This window comes from Anabrus simplex, chromosome 13 (genome assembly GCF_040414725.1).
Source record: "Anabrus simplex isolate iqAnaSimp1 chromosome 13, ASM4041472v1, whole genome shotgun sequence".
Classification (NCBI taxonomy): Eukaryota; Metazoa; Arthropoda; class Insecta; order Orthoptera; family Tettigoniidae; genus Anabrus; species Anabrus simplex.
Genome location: NC_090277.1, coordinates 83,256,269 through 83,277,369, shown reverse-complemented (window position 1 = coordinate 83,277,369; position 21,101 = coordinate 83,256,269). Strand labels below are relative to the sequence as shown.

Genomic DNA, 21,101 nt, shown 5'->3' with positions numbered 1-21,101 from the left:
TAAGTTACGTGGTGCTGTATTTATAAATTCCGCGTCAGTAGAAGATTTATTATTGTAAGATGATGTTTGTTGATGAGCTTGTATAATGTCTTCATAAGCTCATCTCAGAGTGAATTTGTTGGGCTTTGAAGTTCTGTTAACTAATGAGCAAAAGTTCCCTTCTTCATACTCGCGTTTGTTGTACTGTGTCAAAAGATTGTTGGCTTAACCTGTCCTTGTGCGCTAGTCGGGAGCACGCCGTGCAAATGGAATGAACGAACCAAATGAAATTCTTATCATTCAAAATACTAGGATCATGAAGAGTTGTACTTTGTAGAGAGAGGTTGTATTTGATTTTGTTGGTTTCTTCATCTTGCACTGCCATCGAGGTTTTATTCTAATGGAACAAATTAATAGGTAGTGATCTGTTTCTAATTCTGGGCCTCAAAAAACTCTTGTACCTAAAACCATCTATGCTAGTTTGATATTGTAAATAGCATAATCTAGCACTGAGCTCGTGCCTCTTGCCTCCCATGTGTATTTATGGTTGTCTCTGTGATAGAAAAAAAATTCATTACCTGTAAATGACTGGAAGTGGAGAAGTCCATTAACCTAACCCCGTTGTAGTTAGACTTGGTCACCAAATGTGCCAACTGACTGTCCTACTTTCGCATTACCTACTCTTGCATTGAAATCATTCATCAATAAGAAATAATAATTCTTATAAATTTTATTCAAAACCTGTAGCAGTTTGTTGTAGAAATCTTCATTTTTGTCTTCTTCACCTTCTACAGGTGCATAAACTCCAATTACAGACAGGTACCCCCTGGATATTTTCAGACGTATCCCTATTATTCGTTCGTTCCAGAAGGTGTATTCTGTAATGGCAGATTTAAACCATTTATGTATCATAATCATTATTCCTGCTTGTGCTTGATTTTCGGAAGTTACGCCAGCGTAGAACTGTAGGTAATTCTGTGCCTGTTTTGTAGATTCTTTTTTGCATTATTGAATACGGTAGTGTAAATGCCCATTGTTGGGTACAATTCGGAAATAGTGTTTTCCATGGCATATGAAAGGTTTAAACTTTTGCTAGTTGCTTTACGTCGCACCGACACAGATAGGTCTTATGGCGACAATGGGACAGGGAAGGGCTGGGAGTGGGAAGGAAGCGGCCGTGGCCTTAATTAAGGTACAGCCCCAGCATTTGCCTGGTGTGAAAATGGGAAACCACGGAAAACCATCTTCAGGACTGCCGACAGTGGGGTTCGAACCTACTATCTCCCGAATATAAAGGTTTAAACTGAGAATCAAGGCGATTGCATGCATTAATGGGTCTTAGAATACTTTGTGATGCAACAAGATTTGGCATTTTGAATTACAAGACAAGACGGCTATGGATAAGTGTCAAGGCGGGAAATCGTACAAGGATAGTCACTGTACTGTGTTGTAATGCAGGCGGAAGCGAGACTTTCTCCCCTCATCATAGGGAAGTTCAATAAGCCACGATGTTTTAAGGGCATTGGGTACTTTCCGTGCAAGAACAAGGCATCTAAAATGCATACGGTACAGTGATCCGATCAATACAGCACTTGCACAGGGGAGCCAGTAGAGATTTTTCCTCATCTTTGAATAGTTTTTCTTTTTTTTTTCAAATTTCATTGAGTGAGGTTATGTTTCCCGGTGAGTTATCCAAATGCATTATTTTAATACTGTAAATGCACCTTGTTGGATGGATACATTTTGGAAATAGTTTTCTTTTTCCATGGCACTTCAAAGGTTTAAACTGTGAATCAAGGTTAATACTTTGTGACCCGCAAGGGTTGGCATTTCTGAATTACGATTTGGCGGGTAATTCCAAAATCATGTCATTCAAAGTCCGATTTTTGCATCCCAACAACTTCAAATTAATGAGGTTTTACTGTATTTCTTTGCGCCCAGTTCCCTGCTTTCATGATTCTTATCAAACATTCCTTGATCATTCTTTTTCTTTTCTTATTCCAACAGCAAAACGTTTAGTAGGAATCATCTTCCTCCACCCATACACTCCTACAACGCACAGCTTGCCATCTTCTTTCCCAGCCAAGGAAATTAAAGGAAAACAAACTATATCCTCATACATGTCAACAAAAATTCTAAGAACACTAACTTACCATGCAAACCTGTGAATGAGGTATTCATGTCTACGGAATTGTCCAGTCCCATGAAGCTAGCCGACATGGCCCCACCGTCCTGCTTGCTCTCTCCGTCACTACTATAGTCCGGTGCCTCCACCTTGGGCTACAACAGACAAACATCTCAAAATAAACATTCAGAAATTCAACCACCCTTCATAAGATGTAGAGTTGCAGAGAAGAAAACAGTCTGGTGATATACAGGGTTTTTAGTTGTGTAAGGTAGTTGCAATGCTAGTCCAATAGCGACACCATATATAGCATCAGACCAACAGATAAATGTTAATATGAAAGAAAGATTAATGGAGTCAGTTTCTGTATGAATATTTGTTTAGTACATTTGTGTTAAAGTGATGTTTGCATTACAACAACACATTTTCCTTGTGCAGTGATACCTTCGTATGTTTTATTGCAAACAATGAAGATACCAATGAAAAATTTACTATGAGAAGCTTATGTTTTCAAAATGAAGGGTCACGGGAAAACGACATGTAAGTCAATTTTCTTCAGACATCAAAAAAACTAAATTTTAATTTCAAGAAGTTATGAGTAAACGAATAAAAAGTTACAAAATCATATGGTTTCAATTACAGAAGTTTGAAATATAGTAAACTGAATTAACCTGGGTCCAATGCACAGTATAAATAAAATAAATAAAATAAAATTTCAAATGTCTCCGTTGGAAAGGAATTCATTCCAACTGCATGTGGACTATAAATGAATATTAACGATTTTAACCAAGATTCCAGTTTTGTAAAAGTTCTTACGAACAGTTGAAGAAACCCCAGCTCACGCAGTGATAAATTCTAGTCAATACAATTTGAGAAACCCCAATTCACGCCTTGATCAATCCAATCCACATGGAAGTCTAGTCATAATAAAATAAGTTAAATTCATTGTTCATGAATTCTGGCAAAATTAATGCACATATTGTACATATTGTAAACTATTGTAAACTATGTAAATAGCATAAGACAACTGTATTTAGATTAAGTTAGTTTACTATAAGTTCCAATGTTATAGTTTTAATCCTTGACCTTAAGTTTAATATAGGCTGAAGATGCCCATAACTAGGGCGAAACATGTCCCTAACTGGTGTGTTTAATTCAAGTAGAACTTAACCACTAAAAATGTATATTTGTATTGAATAGGTGGACACAATATTTTTAATCTTGAAAGAGTTTACTTATATATCTATATCACCGCTAACTTGATCATAACAAAAAGTTGACTTAATTGTTCAATTCCCCTGACCTTTCAAATGCTCTATCATATGCCACGAGATCTATATGAACCACATGAATGTAACAATATGACCATTTTAATAACTGAGATTTGTAACATTCTATTTTACCTTTAATCTGCCGTGAACAATTAGCATACTCCACGTCTTTCAATCTTAAAATTGGGTTGGGGAAATACTGTTCATGGTCACCACCCAGCACACAGTGTTCTCAATCCAGTTGCTAAAGGAGACTGATAAGGACTCACCTCCACCATGTCCGGCACCTCATTCTTGACAGAGTCCCCCTGGTTCGTGTGAACGGATGGGCCGTGGCTTGCATCGTCCTGATCTCGACACTGTCGCTTGGCGGGCGGCGGTGTGCTTGGTGGGCTTAGGCTGAGGACATCGTCGTCATCTCCCTCTTCCTCTGGGGAGGAGGCGTTGGCACGTGAGTTATCACCGGGCGAGGAGGCAGTGTGGTGGGAAGAGCTGGTAGTACCCTGTACGTTACCATCCATCTGTAACAATAGCAAACCCTGCAGCACAAGATATTCACCAAATGACAAACCACATGCAGAAAGATAGCAACATGAATAGGATAACCGTGATACCAGGACAATATGGAAACAGGGAGCGTTAGAAAGAAGAAACAAGGGATGATGACAGACTCCACATTCCCATACATTGCTGTCTTCACAGTCTAGATGCAGGCAGTGAAGGATGAAAAGAAAGGTGGATAAACATAAGAAAAGAGGAGACAGGAAAGGAGTCAGTTTATCAGCTCAGTTCATATTTACCTATAGTTACAGAGTTATCAGATCAGTACAACTTGCGCTGTTGCGACGTTACGATGGCCACACCACACTCTGTTTGCACCCAGGAAGAACGCCGTTCCGCAAATTCATAGAAGACTTTCAGCACAATACGGGGACACTGTTTTGCCACAGCAAAGTGTTTACCAGTGGATTGAACAGTTCAAAAGGGGTCACGCGAGCGTGACAGATGAGGAAAGATCCAGGCGTCCATCTCCAGCCGTAACCGATGCCAATATTGAACAAGTGATATGATCGTGAATAAAAGACAAGTGACTGTTCTATGAACTTCCCTCAGACCACAAAAAATGTAGTACACAACGCTGTTCTTCCTTGGTGCAAACAGAGAGTGGCACGGCCATTTTTACATCACAACAGCGGAAGCTGTATGGATCTGGTAACGCTGAAACCTGCCACAGACGTGGACAACGGTGCCATCTAGCAGCTGGTGAGCAAACAATGCCATAGAACCAACCTAAAGGCAATCAGAGCAAAATTGCAGATACTTACTGACTTGCCTTCATATATTGTTAGTATAACCCCTCAGTGACAGTCGAAGACTGCCTTCCTTATGAAGGTGGGAAACAAAACGACCAAGTCAGGAACTGAGAAGAAATGGATGAAGAAGAACCGAGATTGATGAGGAAAGATCACATCTATGTGAACACAGCAGATTAAGATGTTGACACTGATCTCGTCCCTTTGTGTTTTCATGATTGTCCTTGTCTCCCCTTTTGCTTGCTTCCTCTTTCCACACTGACCTGTGATTGCAGGGTTTTTTTGTTTTTTCCTTTTCTTTTCCAATCTGTTCTATGTTGCACCGAGACAGGTTAATTTTATGGTTGACGATGGGATAGGAAAGGGCTAGGAGTGGGAAGGAAGCTACCGGGGAATTAAGGTACAGTCCCAGCATTTGCCTGGTGGTGAAACTGATTCTGTTTATGACATTATGTGTTCCTATTAACTCGACGAGTGCTATGCCCGCTTACAGACGGGCTGACGTGGCCAGTCCAATACTGCTACGCCCGTCTATAGACAGTGTACGAGAACTTTAATTTGTCTTCAGTCTCCCGGTTCACTCTCCAGTACTTCTTATAATTAGTTTAGTTTAGTAATGTTTTATTTTACCTGGCTTATTTATTTGATGATTACTTGTAATCACTCTTGTGTGCCGATTGATCTTTGGCATGTTCTCCCATCTGTTGCGCATTATGTACAACTAACTGATCAAGGCTTATTGCTTCGGGAAGTAATTTACAGAGCTTTTCGTAGGCATCTGTGGTGTTAGTCTGTGATGTAAACAAGCCTGGCGGAACAACAAACTATTCGATCTCGCAGTGATGTTATGGATCAAAGAATCTTTCAGTTATTAATCACAGCGGAAAGTGATGGTGAAGGTGATGATTTTAATGAATTGTTAAGCGATTCTGGAAGTGAGAGTGATACAGAGAGTGCTGAAAATATTGCAAGTGAGAAAGAAACATAGCCTCCTCCTAAATGAAAGAAGAAAAACACTGCAAGTTCAAAAGCTATTTAATCACTATTTTTATGGCGAATGGATGACTTTCCTCCGCCAGACTTTCAAGTAAGTATGACAGACTCTAGGAGCCAAATAATGTTTCATGACAACCCCAAAATCATAGATTTTTTAAAAACTTTTGTGCCAGTCGAGTTGGGGCAGCTGGCTGTTGATGAAACAAATCAGTATCACAAACAACTGGTGGAGAACATTGAGCTGTCACCACATTCCAAGTTTAGAAAACATTTTAAAATTTCAACTTATGTACTTGTAAGGAGTTACATGTATTAGTTGCCTACAGATTTTAGGAAATAATTTATTTTGGACTCTTTAGTTTGTAAAAAGATGATGTACGCATGGGCACAAAAAGTATAATTTTGTTTTCTCTCAAAATAATATTGAACTTAAGTGTAGGATTTACCATTTGCATTTAGATTTATAAAGAACCAATATTTATAAACAATTTAAGATAATCACCTCACTGATAAGTTCAAAATTAAGGCTTCTACAAACATTTTTTACATACGAATGAAAAAACTCAGCACTGAGGTAACAAACAGTCAACTGGTAACTCAGCACTTAAAAGACTAATAATCCTATCCTTCTACATGTAACGTGATTCATCACTTGACTGCACCTTTACAATACTTATGCCTAACAGCCTACAAATAGCTTAGGAGAGAAATAATAATGAAGTAGACAAGTGAACAAAAGGAGCGTTCCATTATTAACACATTCATTGCCAAAAACATTGGTCGCCATCTATGTTTTAACTGCCGCCGGCGCTAAGCATGTCTAGACTTTCATAACACAAGTTAGATAGTTGCTTGTATTTCCCACTGGCAGTATCCAAATGCAACAAAGCTTTGATTTATCGATCTCTATTTTCACAATAAGAAATAATTATATTGTTTTTGATAATAATAATAATAATAATAATAATAATAATAATAATTGTACGGCCTCAGCTACCATGTGCAGACATTTCAATTTGACGCTACCCGCTGTCTGTTCGTCGATTTTGACGTTCTGTTTTACTCTAGGCCCACTAGATGGCAGACTGAGTAAACCAAAACTCTCTTGGGCGTCTATGGCTGAGATTTTTCATGAATTTTGTCGGGTAAACACCAAGTGTGTCACTGGAAATCTTTTACATGCCGATATCGTACGACATGGAGTGTCGAATGGACTTTCTTTTCGCCCTTCAAAAATCGGACTACCTCTGCCGGGTTTGACCCGCTATCTTGGGATCCTGAGGCAGACACTCTACCACTGATCCACAGAGGCAGGTATTGTTTTTGACATATTCTAGAGACAAAGAAGTTTAAACTTGTACCAATACAAGTTGTGAATGTAGCTTCCTTCATGTATTAATGGTAGTATAAAAGGCTTAACAATTCTGAGGAAATTGAGAATGCTTTGGATAAAATAGCTGCAGATGGCTGAGCTGGAAGAGAAACTGTGATGAAATACAATGTCCCAAGCTTCTTATGGTGATGACGATAGGAGAGGGAAGGAAACGGCCGTGGTCTTAATTAAGGTACAGCCCCAGCATTCGCCTGGTGTGAAAATGGGAAGTCACAGAAAACAATCTTCAGAGCTGCTGACAGTGGGGATTGAACCCACTATCTCCCGGAAGGAAGCTCACAGCTTCGCGCCCCTAACCGCACGGCCAACTCACCCGGTGACTTATCTTTTCAGCTGAGGTGAACTATGTCCTTTCTGCTGCCACTCACTCATCTCTGTTAGATGGTATTACAGCAGCAATTGCAAAGACTAACCTGCCAACGGTGATTACACACAACAGCTCGTCTTCAATAAAACTATGTCCAGAAAATTATTTAACCTACTCCTCAACATTTTCTTAATTTCTATGGACTAATTTAAAATAAGTTGAAATGTACCCTTAAAAAAACGTATGAAATTGATCAAAATAGTTGGTTCAGAGACATCCAACACCCACCATTGAGACGGCTGTGAATATGTATTTCTTAGGAGGAAGGAAAAGAAGAACAGGAGTCTTACAGTATAGAATGCCTTGTCTGTATTAACCTGAGCAAGGTAATATTTAAAAGATCCTACAACAACAACAACAACAACAATAATAATAATAATAATCTCCTACCAAGCTAAACTGAGACATTACTGCATAATAGTCAGACCAGCATATCTAAGCTGCAGGAACACTAGCAAAAAAGGACATACGCCGATTGAGAAAAAGGAAGATTTTGGATCTTAAGAAAGTGTCCGAGGGTTTTGCCTTCCATGCGAGGTCAAACAAGAAACAGTATGCAAGAGTCGAAAAGATCATCACCATTATGAAGAAACAAAGGTTAACCCTTTCTGGTCACCTGAAGAGAATTAACCCAGAGAGATTGCACAAACTGCTGGCTGAAGGAGGTGCACAAAGACATGCGCGTAAATAAGACCAGAGGACATAATTGAGAAGACCATCTTTAGGAAGAAAGTTGCAGCAATAAACGATGAGAGAGAACCTGAAAAACTGTGCAAAATCTCGGCGGAAGAATGACTGAAAACGAGCATGAGGTTGGAAAACGTTTGGTTGCCATGTAAACAAGAAGAGAGGCAGGTAGCTTGTGTAACCATAGTCCTGTTTGTTGTAACAATGTAAATAAAAAATGAATAAATTTGAAAAATAGTAATAATAACCATCATAAATAATGATCTCTCACCCAGTATTTTTAACTGTGCTTACCTGCTTGTTTAAAAGAGCCTAACATCTAGGTCATCAGGCCATTTAAGGCCATCATGAACAGACAAGCTAACTATGTCTCTACATTTCCTCTGAGCAACTGAAGTTATAATGTCCGACTCTCATAATGTTACCATATTTCTTGATACTGAAAAACACACACAACAAATCAAACTCTGCTTTCATTTTAAGTATCTCGAAGAGATCTTTTCCTTCAATGCATCACAGAAAGAAGCCCTAAAATATCAGGCTAAACAAAAGGGAACAACTTTTCACCTCTGTAAACCCCATTTATCAATCCAGAATGATCTCATGTCAGGCCAAATACCACCACTACACCACAGCAATATTCCCCGAACTCTTCCACACTGCTGAATGCTTGGCTTTCACTCACCAAGTTGAAATAGACAGGATCGAAACGAAAGACAGGAAATTCATAAGAAAGATAATTGGCCCAAGTCAAGATGATAAAGATGTTGATTCCCATAGGGAACCTGAAATATTTGTTCCGAATGAGTAAATTTATAATAGCAATATAGGTGGTCCGTTACTGGACACTACAAATCTACCAGCCAACCCATGGCCTGTGCACACCGTGGTAATCAACTGATCATCTGATGCCCAGGCAGGCATCATTTTTTTAATGATACAAAGTCCCTCATAGTGCATTGGTACTGCCGGTGGCTCCAAGAAGCCTGCGCAGTGGCCTCCACGGTGTGCACTAGTCATGCGTCTTGGTAGGTGTGCTATTTACCAATTGATGAGCCCAACTTAGCACATTGGGGCAAAACGCTGCCAGCCAGGAATGAGATAGCTGGAAAATTTACAATGTCCAATAACGGACCAACTATATTGGTATTCCAAGTCAAGATTTCTAGGGTGAATACCACTCAAGGTCAAATAAAGAGTTGTACTCTAAATCTGAAAAGCTCTTGCTAGTTTGAGGAAGCACCTTCTAATGTTTTCCAGTCATCTGTCTTGAATACCTAACACCAGAATACCCCGCAGAATTCTTGATCTTCTCATGACTTGCAAATGTACCACTCCACAATATGTTAAAAAATAATATCTTCCATATAAAAAGGGAGCACTTGAAACACTTCGCTTTCTGCAGACGAGTATAATCTGAGGTTAGGTGTGCCACTCCGACTCTTACGTCGCCATTTGGTACGATCGTGGCTTGCAATCCTCAGGAGATTGTGCAGGGTATGAAGCCAGTGTTACCTATGTCTTACTACTGATCCTTTAACATCCACTTGCAGTGCAAAAGCCCTCTTTGGCACAGTTGATTCCTCCGTTCTAAGCACACAACCATACCAATGCAAACAGCATTTCCTCATCTTCTCTACGACTGGAGCCACTCCACATTGCCCACATACTTCAGTGTTTGTTACATCCACTGTAGCATCTTTGTTTCCATCACAGTGAACTGTTGTTTCACTTCCTTGATAAATGGCCAACATTCAGCCCCATAGAGAGCCACTAGCCGGACGAAAAAACTGTCATCATCATCAGGAGCACTTCCCAAACACAGGCTGGGTCTGCTTGGAACATAAGCCTATCCATCGTTCTCTGTCCATCCACCGCTTCTCTTCTGTCACTGTCGTCCCGTTCCCTCCTCTTGCCTCGACATTCTTCTTTACACCTTTCAGCCATCTGTCCCTCGGTCTTCCTCAAAGTCTCTTTCCCCTCAACACCATTTCTAACATCTTTCTTGGTATCCTCTCTTCTCCCATTCTCCTAACATGTCCACACCACTGCAGCCTTGATTTTTCTATCTTTTCCTGTACGAGTACCTCATTTACTATCTCCTGAACTCTCTCATTTCTTACTCTGTCCATTCTTGTTAAACCTACTCGACACCTCTGAAACTTGAATTCCACTGCTTGTTTTCTACTTTTATTCCTCTCCTTCATCACCCACGTTTTTGATCCGTATGTCAAAATTGTTCTTTTCAACTGCGGTATATTTTTTTATTTAAGCCAGTCTGCGTTTCTATCAAAGAGGACACCAGTCAGAGTCCAACATTTAAGTCAAAAATTGCCTATGCTGCTGATTATTTCTGGCTTTAGGGTTCCGTCGTCAACAATTACCAAGCTGAGGTTTTCGAAGTCTTCGTATTCAATAAATCGACACCGCTGATGTTAATACTGCCTCTTTCATTCAAGATGAGTATAATCTAAAGTTGAAATCAGGAGAGAATAAGGGTCTGTCCAAATATATCAGAAAAAGCTAAGAAAAGTAAGAACACAGCCCAGATCGAAACCTACATACTGTGCACATATACTGTATATATATTTTTTGGAGAGAGCTCAATGGTTTAAAAGACATGAACTATTTAATGAGCACACATCTACTACTTACCTGTTTGTGACGCTGTGGTGCTTCCGTGAGTCCCCGTATTTGTAGCGACTCGGCAGTTCGTAAGAAGGAAGATAGTTGAGCCTGTGCGACATTCACCTCACCAGCATACATGAACTCGACCAAGGACTGGAGGTGTCGGAACTCAACATCACGCATAAACAATATGGGATGCTTGCAAGGGTTACTCTGTGGATGCAAGGTAAAAATAATTTTTATAAATAAGATAGGACTAGAATGTGAATCAATCCTATTTCTAGACAGGCGTAAAATATCAGTATATGCAACATATACACGTTTAATACTTTCGAATTATAGGCAGATCAATTGGAAAAATAATTTTACTACGTGTTGCGGTAAACAGCAGTAATACAAATAAATATATTATATATAATGTTTAAAAAAAGTATACTTCATATGTTTCACAAAACAACATTATGTAAAACAGAGAATTTTGAGGACTAAAGGGAAGGGAACAACTAGCTTGTTTGAAACAAGACGACTGAGTGAGTGTCTGAACCCAGAAGACATCGCGTACAAAGAGGCAAATGTTATCTTACCGTGTTGTATTACTCATGTTCCATCTCGGCAAATATCTGGAGAGATTGTCCTCATTGTGTGAAGGAGTTATCCTTTGTCCACTGTTCGCCCGTACCTCTGCCATTTAGAAGGGTTTTCATTAGTGTTCTGCAAAGCTATGGAATTTGCTGTCGGGATGTCAAGAACTTTCCTTTTTCAAAATTTCAGATGTAAATGAAGGAAAATATAATTTAATGGAACTGTTGCATAAGTCTGTGAGTATGTGAGTGAATGAATGACAGATCAGTAGAGTGAAAGGAAGCTTGCGAGGTCAGGAATGATTGAATGAATGGGTGATTAGCTATCAATAGACAATATGAACGAGCAGTAAGAAATTAAATGTGTGTGTGTGTGTATATCTTCTTGCACAGTACATTTTAAGTATTTTGTAAACTATATAAATATTGTAAATATTGTATCTTAAAATAGGTCCAGGGAACGTTTCATATGTACATGGGAGCTCACCCTTTATCTCTAGACCTTCTATATTTCTGAACAGAATCATGGTAAATAAGTAGTACTAATTGTAGTGAGCAGATGGGTGTTTCAATAATATAGTCTTCTTACTGCATATGGAATGATCTAGCTCAGAAGATCTGTATATGAAGTCCTGCAGGTACGATTCTTGGATAGTTACAAGAAGAGCAAGCGCAGACCATAGAGTCTGGCACCAATTATTGTCCCACAACATGAAAACGGTAGGCTTTCAGGACAGTTCCTACAGACATTTAAGAAAAGGCTAGGAAAACAACAGATAGGGAATGTGCCACCTGGGCGACTGCCCTAAATGCAGATCAGTAATGAATGATTGAAGAATGCAACAGCTTTATTATTGACTGAAGAGAATCAAAGAGGGACTGAGAGCTGTTAGAAGTAAGCCTTACTTTTTAGTGTTGACTCAGTTATTGTAACTTTATTAAAGCTTTTCAGTCTGTTGAACGCTAATTCTGAATGTCAGAGGTAAACTACCGTAAACGTAGAAACAATGATTTTGAGGTTTATATCATATGTAACTTGTTTTGGTCGTGCCTTCTTATTGGTACAATATTGTATGTGTATGTTTTGCAGGAATGAAGATAAGATATGTGATACTACTGTTACGTGCCAGCCCCGTGATAGTCCCTTTTGGTACTTCCAGGAAGGGGCTGGTGACTCAGACGACCTGGAATCTCCCAGCCGGTTTGTCAGGTGGGGCGGCCTTGTCACGTATTGCTCTTGTCGGTCGGCTTACCTGCGAGTTCCTTGGAGATTCAACGGGAATGTTCTGCTTCAAGTGACACAGTGAAATTTCTGGATCAAATCACATGAGCTATAAAAAGGGAGGCAAGCCGCGGACAGTCAGACAAGTGTTGGACTCTGAGTGAGAATTGGGCCCCAAGGTGGAACCAGTGTGACACTCAGCGAGTTGGGGTTCGGTGGCTGGCCTGAGGGCGACAGAGGTGTTGGCTGTTGCTAGTGTCCCACCAAGGTCTGGACCAGGAGCTGTTGTTGTTGTTGTGTCAGAGAGACCAATGAGTGCGTGGACTGGATCGACAGAATGAAAGACAATACTGTGTGTTCGTGCATTTCTGCACGAGTCAGGGAGGGAAGCCGCTGTCGCGAGTGTGAAGGTAAATGGACCTGTGTTAATGTCCACTGTTGTGAGTACTGTCCTGCTTTTGAATCCTGTTGAGCTATTTGGTCGCTTACTGCATGTGACTGTGTGAAGTATAAGTGGAATCGAACCAACGAACAGTCGTTGCGTGTTGTATAGCCAGTGGCACTGTGTACAAATCCAGCTGTCTACACACAGCTGCTGTAGGAGGTGACTGGACTTTGGGAAAGAGGAAGTAGGAATAGCATCCCAGGTAAGGGAATGGGCTGGACCTTTGCTGCGCCATGAGGAAAGATAGGGCCAGCTAGGAAGACGTCTGGTCGCGCATGCGCTCTTTGGGCGATCCAGCGTAGCGCATCCCCTCCTAACAGAACTCCTGCTACAAGGACAGTTCACTGCATAAGTTTACACTCAGCTGTCGCACGCTGCTTTGTAATTTCTCGTTATGTAGTAACTGTGGTTAGTGGTGGTGTACGTTAGGCCTATCTGTGACGATATGGAAGGTGTTAAAAGTAGCCTGCATCGTAAGGTGCTAAAGAGTCAGACTCGTGCAGCAATCTTGAATGTTATAGACTTTATGGAAAGGGAAGCAGTGGAAGAAAAGTTTGTGATAGATTGTAAGAAAGTGCAGAAAAGAGTAGCAGCAGCTGTTGGAGTGTCAGAAAATTCTGTGGCATGGATTAAGAGCGAAAAATGAAAAGCGATAGAATTAGGAAAACCTATGGACAGTCTGTTTGAAACACCAAACAAAAAAAGAATGCGCATAAAGAATGTTACTGGACTAGACGACTTTGATGCAGGTGCCATACGTCGTATTGTTACCAATTTTTATTTAATTGAAAAACGTTTACCTACAGTTTCAAAAATTTGTGCAAAGTTAGAAAAACTCTTCAAGTTCAAAGGATCCTTCGATCATTAGGATATCGTTGGAAAAAAACTAACACTAATAAGCGCATCCTAATGGAAAAGCATGACATAAACTACAAAAGATTTATTCATTTGAAAAAGAAAAAAAAATGCCCAGTCGGGCGGAAGATAGGCCTATGAAACCTATATACATACGTCCCTTGTATCCAGCAAAGGTTGGTCTGATAATTCAATATCCGGTATATCAGCGCCCATGTCAAAAGGAAAGAGACTTATAGTTGTACATACTGGCAGGGAAATGGGCTTCATCGAGAACTGTCTGCTAATCTGGAAGTCTGGCAGCAAGAGTGGCGACTACCACGATGACATGAATAGTGACAATTTTTTTTAGTGGGTGAAAGGTATGCTTATTCCTAATCTTCCGCCTCGCAGTGTTCTCGTGATTGACAACGTTTCATATCACAAGGAAGTACATCGTGCTCCAACCTCCAGTTCAAGGAAAGTGACCAATGATCTCCCGGCTAGTGAATAGGAACATTCCACACCGTGATATGATGTACAAACACAAGCTTTAGGAGCTTATCAAATTGCACAAGCAGGCACACAAAACCTACGTCGTACATGAACTCATGGGACAGTACGGACACTCGGTCCTTCGACTGCGCGCAGCTGTGAGCTTGCATCCAGGAGATAGCGAGTTGGAATCCCACTGCCGGCGGCCCTGAAGATGGTTTTTCGTGGTTTCCCATTTTCACACCAGGCAAATGCTGGGGCTGTACCTTAATTAAGGCCACGGCCGCTTCCTTCCAACTCCTAGCTTTTCCTATCACATCGTCGCCATAAGACCTAACTGTGTCGGTGTGACGTAAAGCCACTAGTGTTGGTGGTTAATGTAGATTCATCTTGGAACCTTGTATTTTCTTCTTTAGTTATTACTTTAGCTGTTCCACCGAATAGTGAATTTTCTGTAATTTTTAATTCTACCAGTTTTGTTTTGTTTTGCGGTTACGGAAGAAGTCAAAGATTTGTTCGGGTAATCTATTAGAGTTCGTTCTGAGGAGAAGATGACCGTAAAAAAACTATCCTTTTTCGCATAGTATCTGAGAGTTTTTCAATTTTCTTGCAGTATTTTCATTCTTGATGTATATTATCTTCTTCTTGATATTATTATTATTATTGACTTATTTTACATGATGTGGCTCAGGTTATGAAGCCTGCTGTTATAGCAAACCATATTCTACACTGTGCATCTACATCGTCGTAAAGTTAATTTCACATTAAATTATAATTTAAAATAATGATTACGCAAATTAATACACGAAAACGATTTTCACAGCTACTATAATAAAATGTTAAATAATATTCTAAATCCTTAAATCTATCTATCATCTGTAACACTTGTAAATAAATTCATTTCGGCTAGGTATGTCTGTAATTTACAGCTGGAAGAGAATTCCACTAACTAAAAATGTGCGGAGTGTTACATGTCAGTTATAACAAATATTTCGGCTCAACTGTATGTCCCCACAACACTGAGCGAGAAGGAGCAGTCAGCGTTCTTGCTCCGATGGCTCTGCTTTCTCACTCGCACACTTCCCCTCACCGGATGTCTTCCTAGCTGGCCCGATCTCTAGAGAGATTTGTAAATAGACTGGTAATTAGTGTGGCCATGCATAACTGGTTAGAATTGTTTGTGTGTAAATATGTGTGTGTGTGCATTTATTAGGTCATCCTGAAATAAATTAGAGTAATGAAACAGATGGAGTTTTATTTGTAACACTACCTATCGTATGTGGAAAGAGAAACCAGCGATGAGCAATGGTAAGTGATCATTAGGGACCGGAACTTTAGCACTAAAAGCGATTAAAATATAGATGCAGTGAGCTCGCAGTTGCGATCAGCAGTATTCTGTAAGAAGGAAGTCAGCTCCCAGACGAAACTATCTTTACATCGATCTGTTTTCAGACCAACTTTGCTTTACGGGAGCGAAAGCTGGGTGGACTCAGGATATCTTATTCATAAGTTAGAAGTAACAGACATGAAAGTAGCAAGAATGATTGCTGGTACAAACAGGTGGGAACAATGGCAGAAGGGTACTCGGAATGAGGAGATAAAGGCTAATTTAGGAATGAACTCGATGGATGAAGCTGTATGCATAAACCGGCTTCAGTGGTGGGGGTAATGTGAGCGAATGGAGGAGGATAGATTACCTAGGAGAATAATGGACTCTGCTATGGAGGGTAAGAGAAGTAGAGGGAGACCAAGACGACGATGGTTAGACTCTGTTTCTAACGATTTAAAGATAAGAGGTATAGAACTAAATCAGGCCACAACACTAGTTGCAAATTGAGGATTGTGGCGACGTTTAGTAAATTCTCAGAAGCTTGCAGACTGAACGCTGAAAGGCAGAACAGTCTATAATGATAATGTATGTACGTATGTATTTAGAAAATGTGCATTGAAAATTGAAAAAATATACATAAGGCAGTTTTATTCACTGCAGGCGAAATAAGTAGTTTTAGTGTGTTGTTGTTTTCCTCCTTTGCTGTAATATGTGCAGTTGGTTTTGCATGTTGTTCAAGTTGAAATTTCTTTTCACATTTCACTTCCTTCAAGCATACTTGACATAGGCGACGACACCATCAGTTGAATAATCACTATTACCTGACATCCATTGATTTAATAAATACATTCTGATGCTCTTTTCCTTAGGCATTTTGACTAAATTATATGCAGACTAAGAATAAAGTAACATTAACTGACAAAACTCCTCACAAAAACTGCTGGCTGCCGAGTTGATGAAAAGAATGTCCCACGCCAGCCCCTTCTTGAGAAAGCCAGACAACGAGCTTGCATAAAGCACTGTTGTTATCCTGTTATTTGTTACTCAGAAAGTTGCTTACATGAGATGTCCAACACGAACACTGAACCACATTTGTTTGAGATATTTTAAAATATACTTGATTTCTGATGTATATGCTGAAATATGCTCATATGTTTAGAATATGCATCAAACCCGCAAAATATTCAGATTCATATGTTTTCAAAAAACCCTGTCCCTAGTTATTATACAAGAGTTTAACCTTATGCCGTTCGCTGGACTCTGCATAGTATTGGCTTTCGCGATAGTTTACTATGGTCAGAAATATCAATTCCGACTTGCCTTAAAGGTAATAACTAGAGCCTGGAAGTTCAGACGTTTACTTTTGCTAAAATTAATTAATGTTATTTGCTTTACGTTCCACTAACTACTTTTAAGGTCTTCGGAGACGCCGAGGTGCCAGAATTTAGTCCCGCAGGAGTTCTTTTACGTGCCAGTAAATCTACCGACACGAGGCTGTCGTATTTGAGCACCTTCAAATACCACCGGACTGAGCCAGGATCGAACCTGCCAAGTTGGGGTTAGAAGGCCAGCGCCTTAACCGTCTGAGCCACTCAGCCCGGCACTTTTGCTAAAATAAAGAGGCAAATAAGCACTTAACATTTTGGAAATAGGCAGTAAAATAATTAAAACAAGCAGTTACAATGACAAAAATGGGCACTAAAATAATAAAGATGCTCTAATATAAGCTATGTAATATATCTGCATCACATTTTAGTAATAAATTTTACATCCCTCTGTGGGTGGGGATGACAGAATTATGTCAACAGTATCCCCCGTCTGTCGTAAGAGGCAACTATAAGTGGGAACGACCTCTCAACTTGGGAGTGTGCGTTGGCGACCACGGTTCTCCCAGCTGAGTCTAGCATTGCTTCCACTCACTTGACTCAGGTTCCTCGCTCTTACCTTTCCTGTCTGACCTTCCTTGGTCAACTCTAGTTCTTTTCCGACCCCGACGGTAGTAGATTTGCGAGTCCCAAGGAATCTTTTATTTTCATGCTCTTCATGGTCCTTCCCTTTCTTTGGCCAATAGCTTCATTTTTCAAAGTATCGCACCACTTCCATTTTATATCTGATTAGTGTTAACAGAGGATGTTTACCAAGTTGTTCTTCCTCTTAAAACAATAATCACCACCAGCACTTAATTTTATGTTGCAAGGAAGGGACCTGGCACCCCTCTCGGCCATCTGGCTTGTGGAGTTTTCAGTAAAGATTTGTGTAAAATGGAAACATCTACTATGTTAGAATGATTTTTTCTTTATTATTAACACAGTATGTTGGAATTATATATTTTTTCTTTTCCACAACAACTTAAAAAAAGGCATTAAACTACCAAATAGGCTACGGAAGCTGAAATAGGCAAAAAGAGGCAAAATAATAACTGGTCCTACCGTTCCCAAATGTATGGAAAAAAATTTGTTTCTATGTGACACTTCGATATATCCACCCAGACAAAAAAAGGCATTTTGCCTAACTTCTGGGCTCTAGCAATAACATGTGCCACAGCAGCTTCTTTCTGCTCTATATAAAGTTAGTGAAATGTCACTTTCAATAGTATACCTCTGATGTCCAAAATTTTAACTACAAAAACAAGTACTAAACAAAGAATGACATGTTAAAAGTTACATGGACTGAGATTTGGTAATAACTACTTCCGAATAGCATATACACCAGCAAGACAATACTCTTTCGAGCTTGCAGTCATCTACGGGATGTCAGGTTCCCGATAAACCCTGCATCAGAGACTCGTGTAAGACAGTCTCAATCTCATATAACCTGGAGAGTGCATTAATTGGTGGTGCACTTACCATCACAATCATCACCTAAATCAGTGGAACAACATTTTTAGTAAGCCACAAATTGTGTTTACAATCGGATTTTAGTCGCATGACAATTTAGAGTGAAAAAGGTATCCGTCACACATTCAAGGTTTCGATGTTATAATATTTTAAAATCAAGGCATTACTTTTCGATGACCCTGTAATGAGGCAAAATTTAAATAAAATAAAAAACTACAAGTAAAAATGTCAAAAAATGATTCGTTTCTATAATCATGGAGACATGATCAGAATTTATGTATAAGTTAATGATGTGTATGATGTACCGGTGAAAAGATGTCTTCAACATCTGGGCCCTGGTCTTAAATTGATGACGAGACCCAAATCTATTTGTGTTCACGAGATTTGTACATTTGGTGACATCTGTTGGAACTTCTGAAATAAGCTGGCGGTCAAAGATGATAAAACCTAGGTGTTGAATGTTTTGTTTACTCCATGCTTCTTTTACTTTTTGTTCTTCTGTTTTATGCTTAATTTTCTTAGTTTTACGACCATATGTTTACGTCATTCAAAGAGCCACTGAGTAAGGTGGTGCTTCTCAGACTGACCGAATGCTTAGATCCGGAAGAAATATTCAATGAACTCTGTGCAGACAATTATTTGGAATGCCCAAGTAACGTTGCAGAACGCGGGTTCAATATTAAAAGCTCTTCTGAGGAAAGTGTGAGTAGTGGTGCTGAAGATATACACCCTTCAAAACAACATGAACTCTGTACAATTTGCTGTGTGCTCCTTCACCAAGATTATCACTACACAACTTACCGTACCAGAAAACATGATTAGGATTCCTTCAGAAGGTATCCAGTAAATTTTATCACAATCAGTACGAGGAGAGTGAAGCCAGACTCATTTGATTCTATGCATGTGCTTTCACATTCAGTTGGTCAGGATATGGCCATCACAGGTGATGTGCAGCATAAGGCGCACTATCAGTAATGTGTTAAATGTTCTATGATTATACTTTCAGATCCATCAAATGCCTCTGGCAGTAATCTCAAGCCTCTTTCAAGATCACCTAGAGCATGTCTCAAGATGGATACACCCATTTTCAGAAAAGTTCCAGGACAAGTGTTATATTTCTGAGGTTGCAATGCGAACAAAGGAACAAATGTTGGCTTTATGTTGCCTGATATGTGTACGTTCTGAGATGGCCATGGCCATGTTTCCACACACACGCACTAGGTAGGCTTGGCAACACTGTTTGGTTTAGTGACTGATACAATGGACGCTGCTTGTGAACAAAGAGTGAACATTTAATTTATGGTTAAGCTCGGAAAAACCCCTAGTGGAACGTGGACAATGATTACACAAGCATATCAAGGCAATGCACTGTCAAGAAGTCGTGTGTTCGAGTGGCACAAAAGATTTCGGGAAGGCAGATTCAGTGCAAGACGATCCCAGAACTGGCCGCCCATCTGCAGCATATTCCAATGCAAATGTGAAGCGTGTAAGGCAGTTATTGCAAGAAGACCATCATGTAACTGTACGTGCAATATCAGAAGAGCTTAATTTGAATTGTGACGTGTCATAAGATTTTACGCGACGATTTAGGGAAACAAACTGAATGCAAATCTCGTCCCGCATACCCCAACAGACTACCAGAAAGAGGAAAGATGAAGAATTTCTGCGGAACTACTGGATAGAGCCAGACGTGATCCCACATTTTCAACAAAGATTATCGCTGGGAATGAAAGTTGGTGTTACCAATATGACCCCTACACGAAGCGTCAAAGTGCAGAATGGAGGAGTCCTGGATCACCAGCCTCGAAAAAAGCCAAACATCAACCTTCGAGAACAAAGACAATGTTCATCGCATTCTTTGACAATAAAGGGTTAGTTCACCACGAGTATGTTCCACCAGGCGAAACAGTGAACCAAACTCTTTTCATCGCCACCCTGATTTGTGGCAGTCGCAGGCCTGGTTCTTGCTGCATGACAATGAAAGACCTCACACTGCTTTATCTGTTACTGAGTATATGACCAGACATTCTGTCACTGCCTTCCCATATCCACCATATTCACCCGACCTCTCGCCTTGCGATTTTTTCTTGTTTCCGCTAGTGAAAATGCGACTGCAAGGAAAGCTTCATCAATACATCGCAGACATCCAACGGGCTGCGACACATGAGCTAACAAACATCTAAGTTTACAATTTCCAGAAATGCTGGCAATTGTGTATTGATAGCCAAGGGAACTACTTCGACAGGAGCTAAGATCATTACTTGGGAAGTGCAACTTCTCTATTTTGTACGACCTCAGTCCTGGAACTTTTCTGACATAGGATGTATATAAAATCCACCCTGGGGTCCACCTTGACATGTTTCCTAACAAATGCTGTACACTGGATCTGATCTCCAATTACAGTGAAACCCTTGTTGCTGAAGACAGGGTTTAATCAGTAACTGAGGCCAAATCCAGTAACACAATGTTGTGAGATGGAAAAAAGAAACGCAATCATCGTCGACTGGTACTCATACACAAGTATTCATATTTCACCTGCAGTTCTTCCAATCCTTGATTTTTTTTTTTTCTGGCTAGTTGCTTTACGTCGCACCGACA

General features: G+C 40.0%; 1 protein-coding gene across 3 annotated transcripts in view; it reads right to left on the bottom strand.

The window, feature by feature from the left end:
* LOC136884911 (protein abrupt) overlaps positions 1–21,101 on the bottom strand; it is a 189,748-nt gene that overhangs the window by 128,935 nt on the left and 39,712 nt on the right. For all 3 annotated transcript variants that reach the window (XM_067157223.2, XM_067157221.2, XM_067157222.2), the window contains exons 3-5: positions 10,787–10,972; positions 3,645–3,896; positions 2,133–2,259 (exon numbers count right to left, since the gene is read on the bottom strand). In XM_067157223.2, coding sequence (XP_067013324.1) covers positions 2,133–2,259; positions 3,645–3,896; positions 10,787–10,972 — 565 coding nt within the window. The remainder of the gene's footprint in view (positions 1–2,132; positions 2,260–3,644; positions 3,897–10,786; positions 10,973–21,101) is intronic.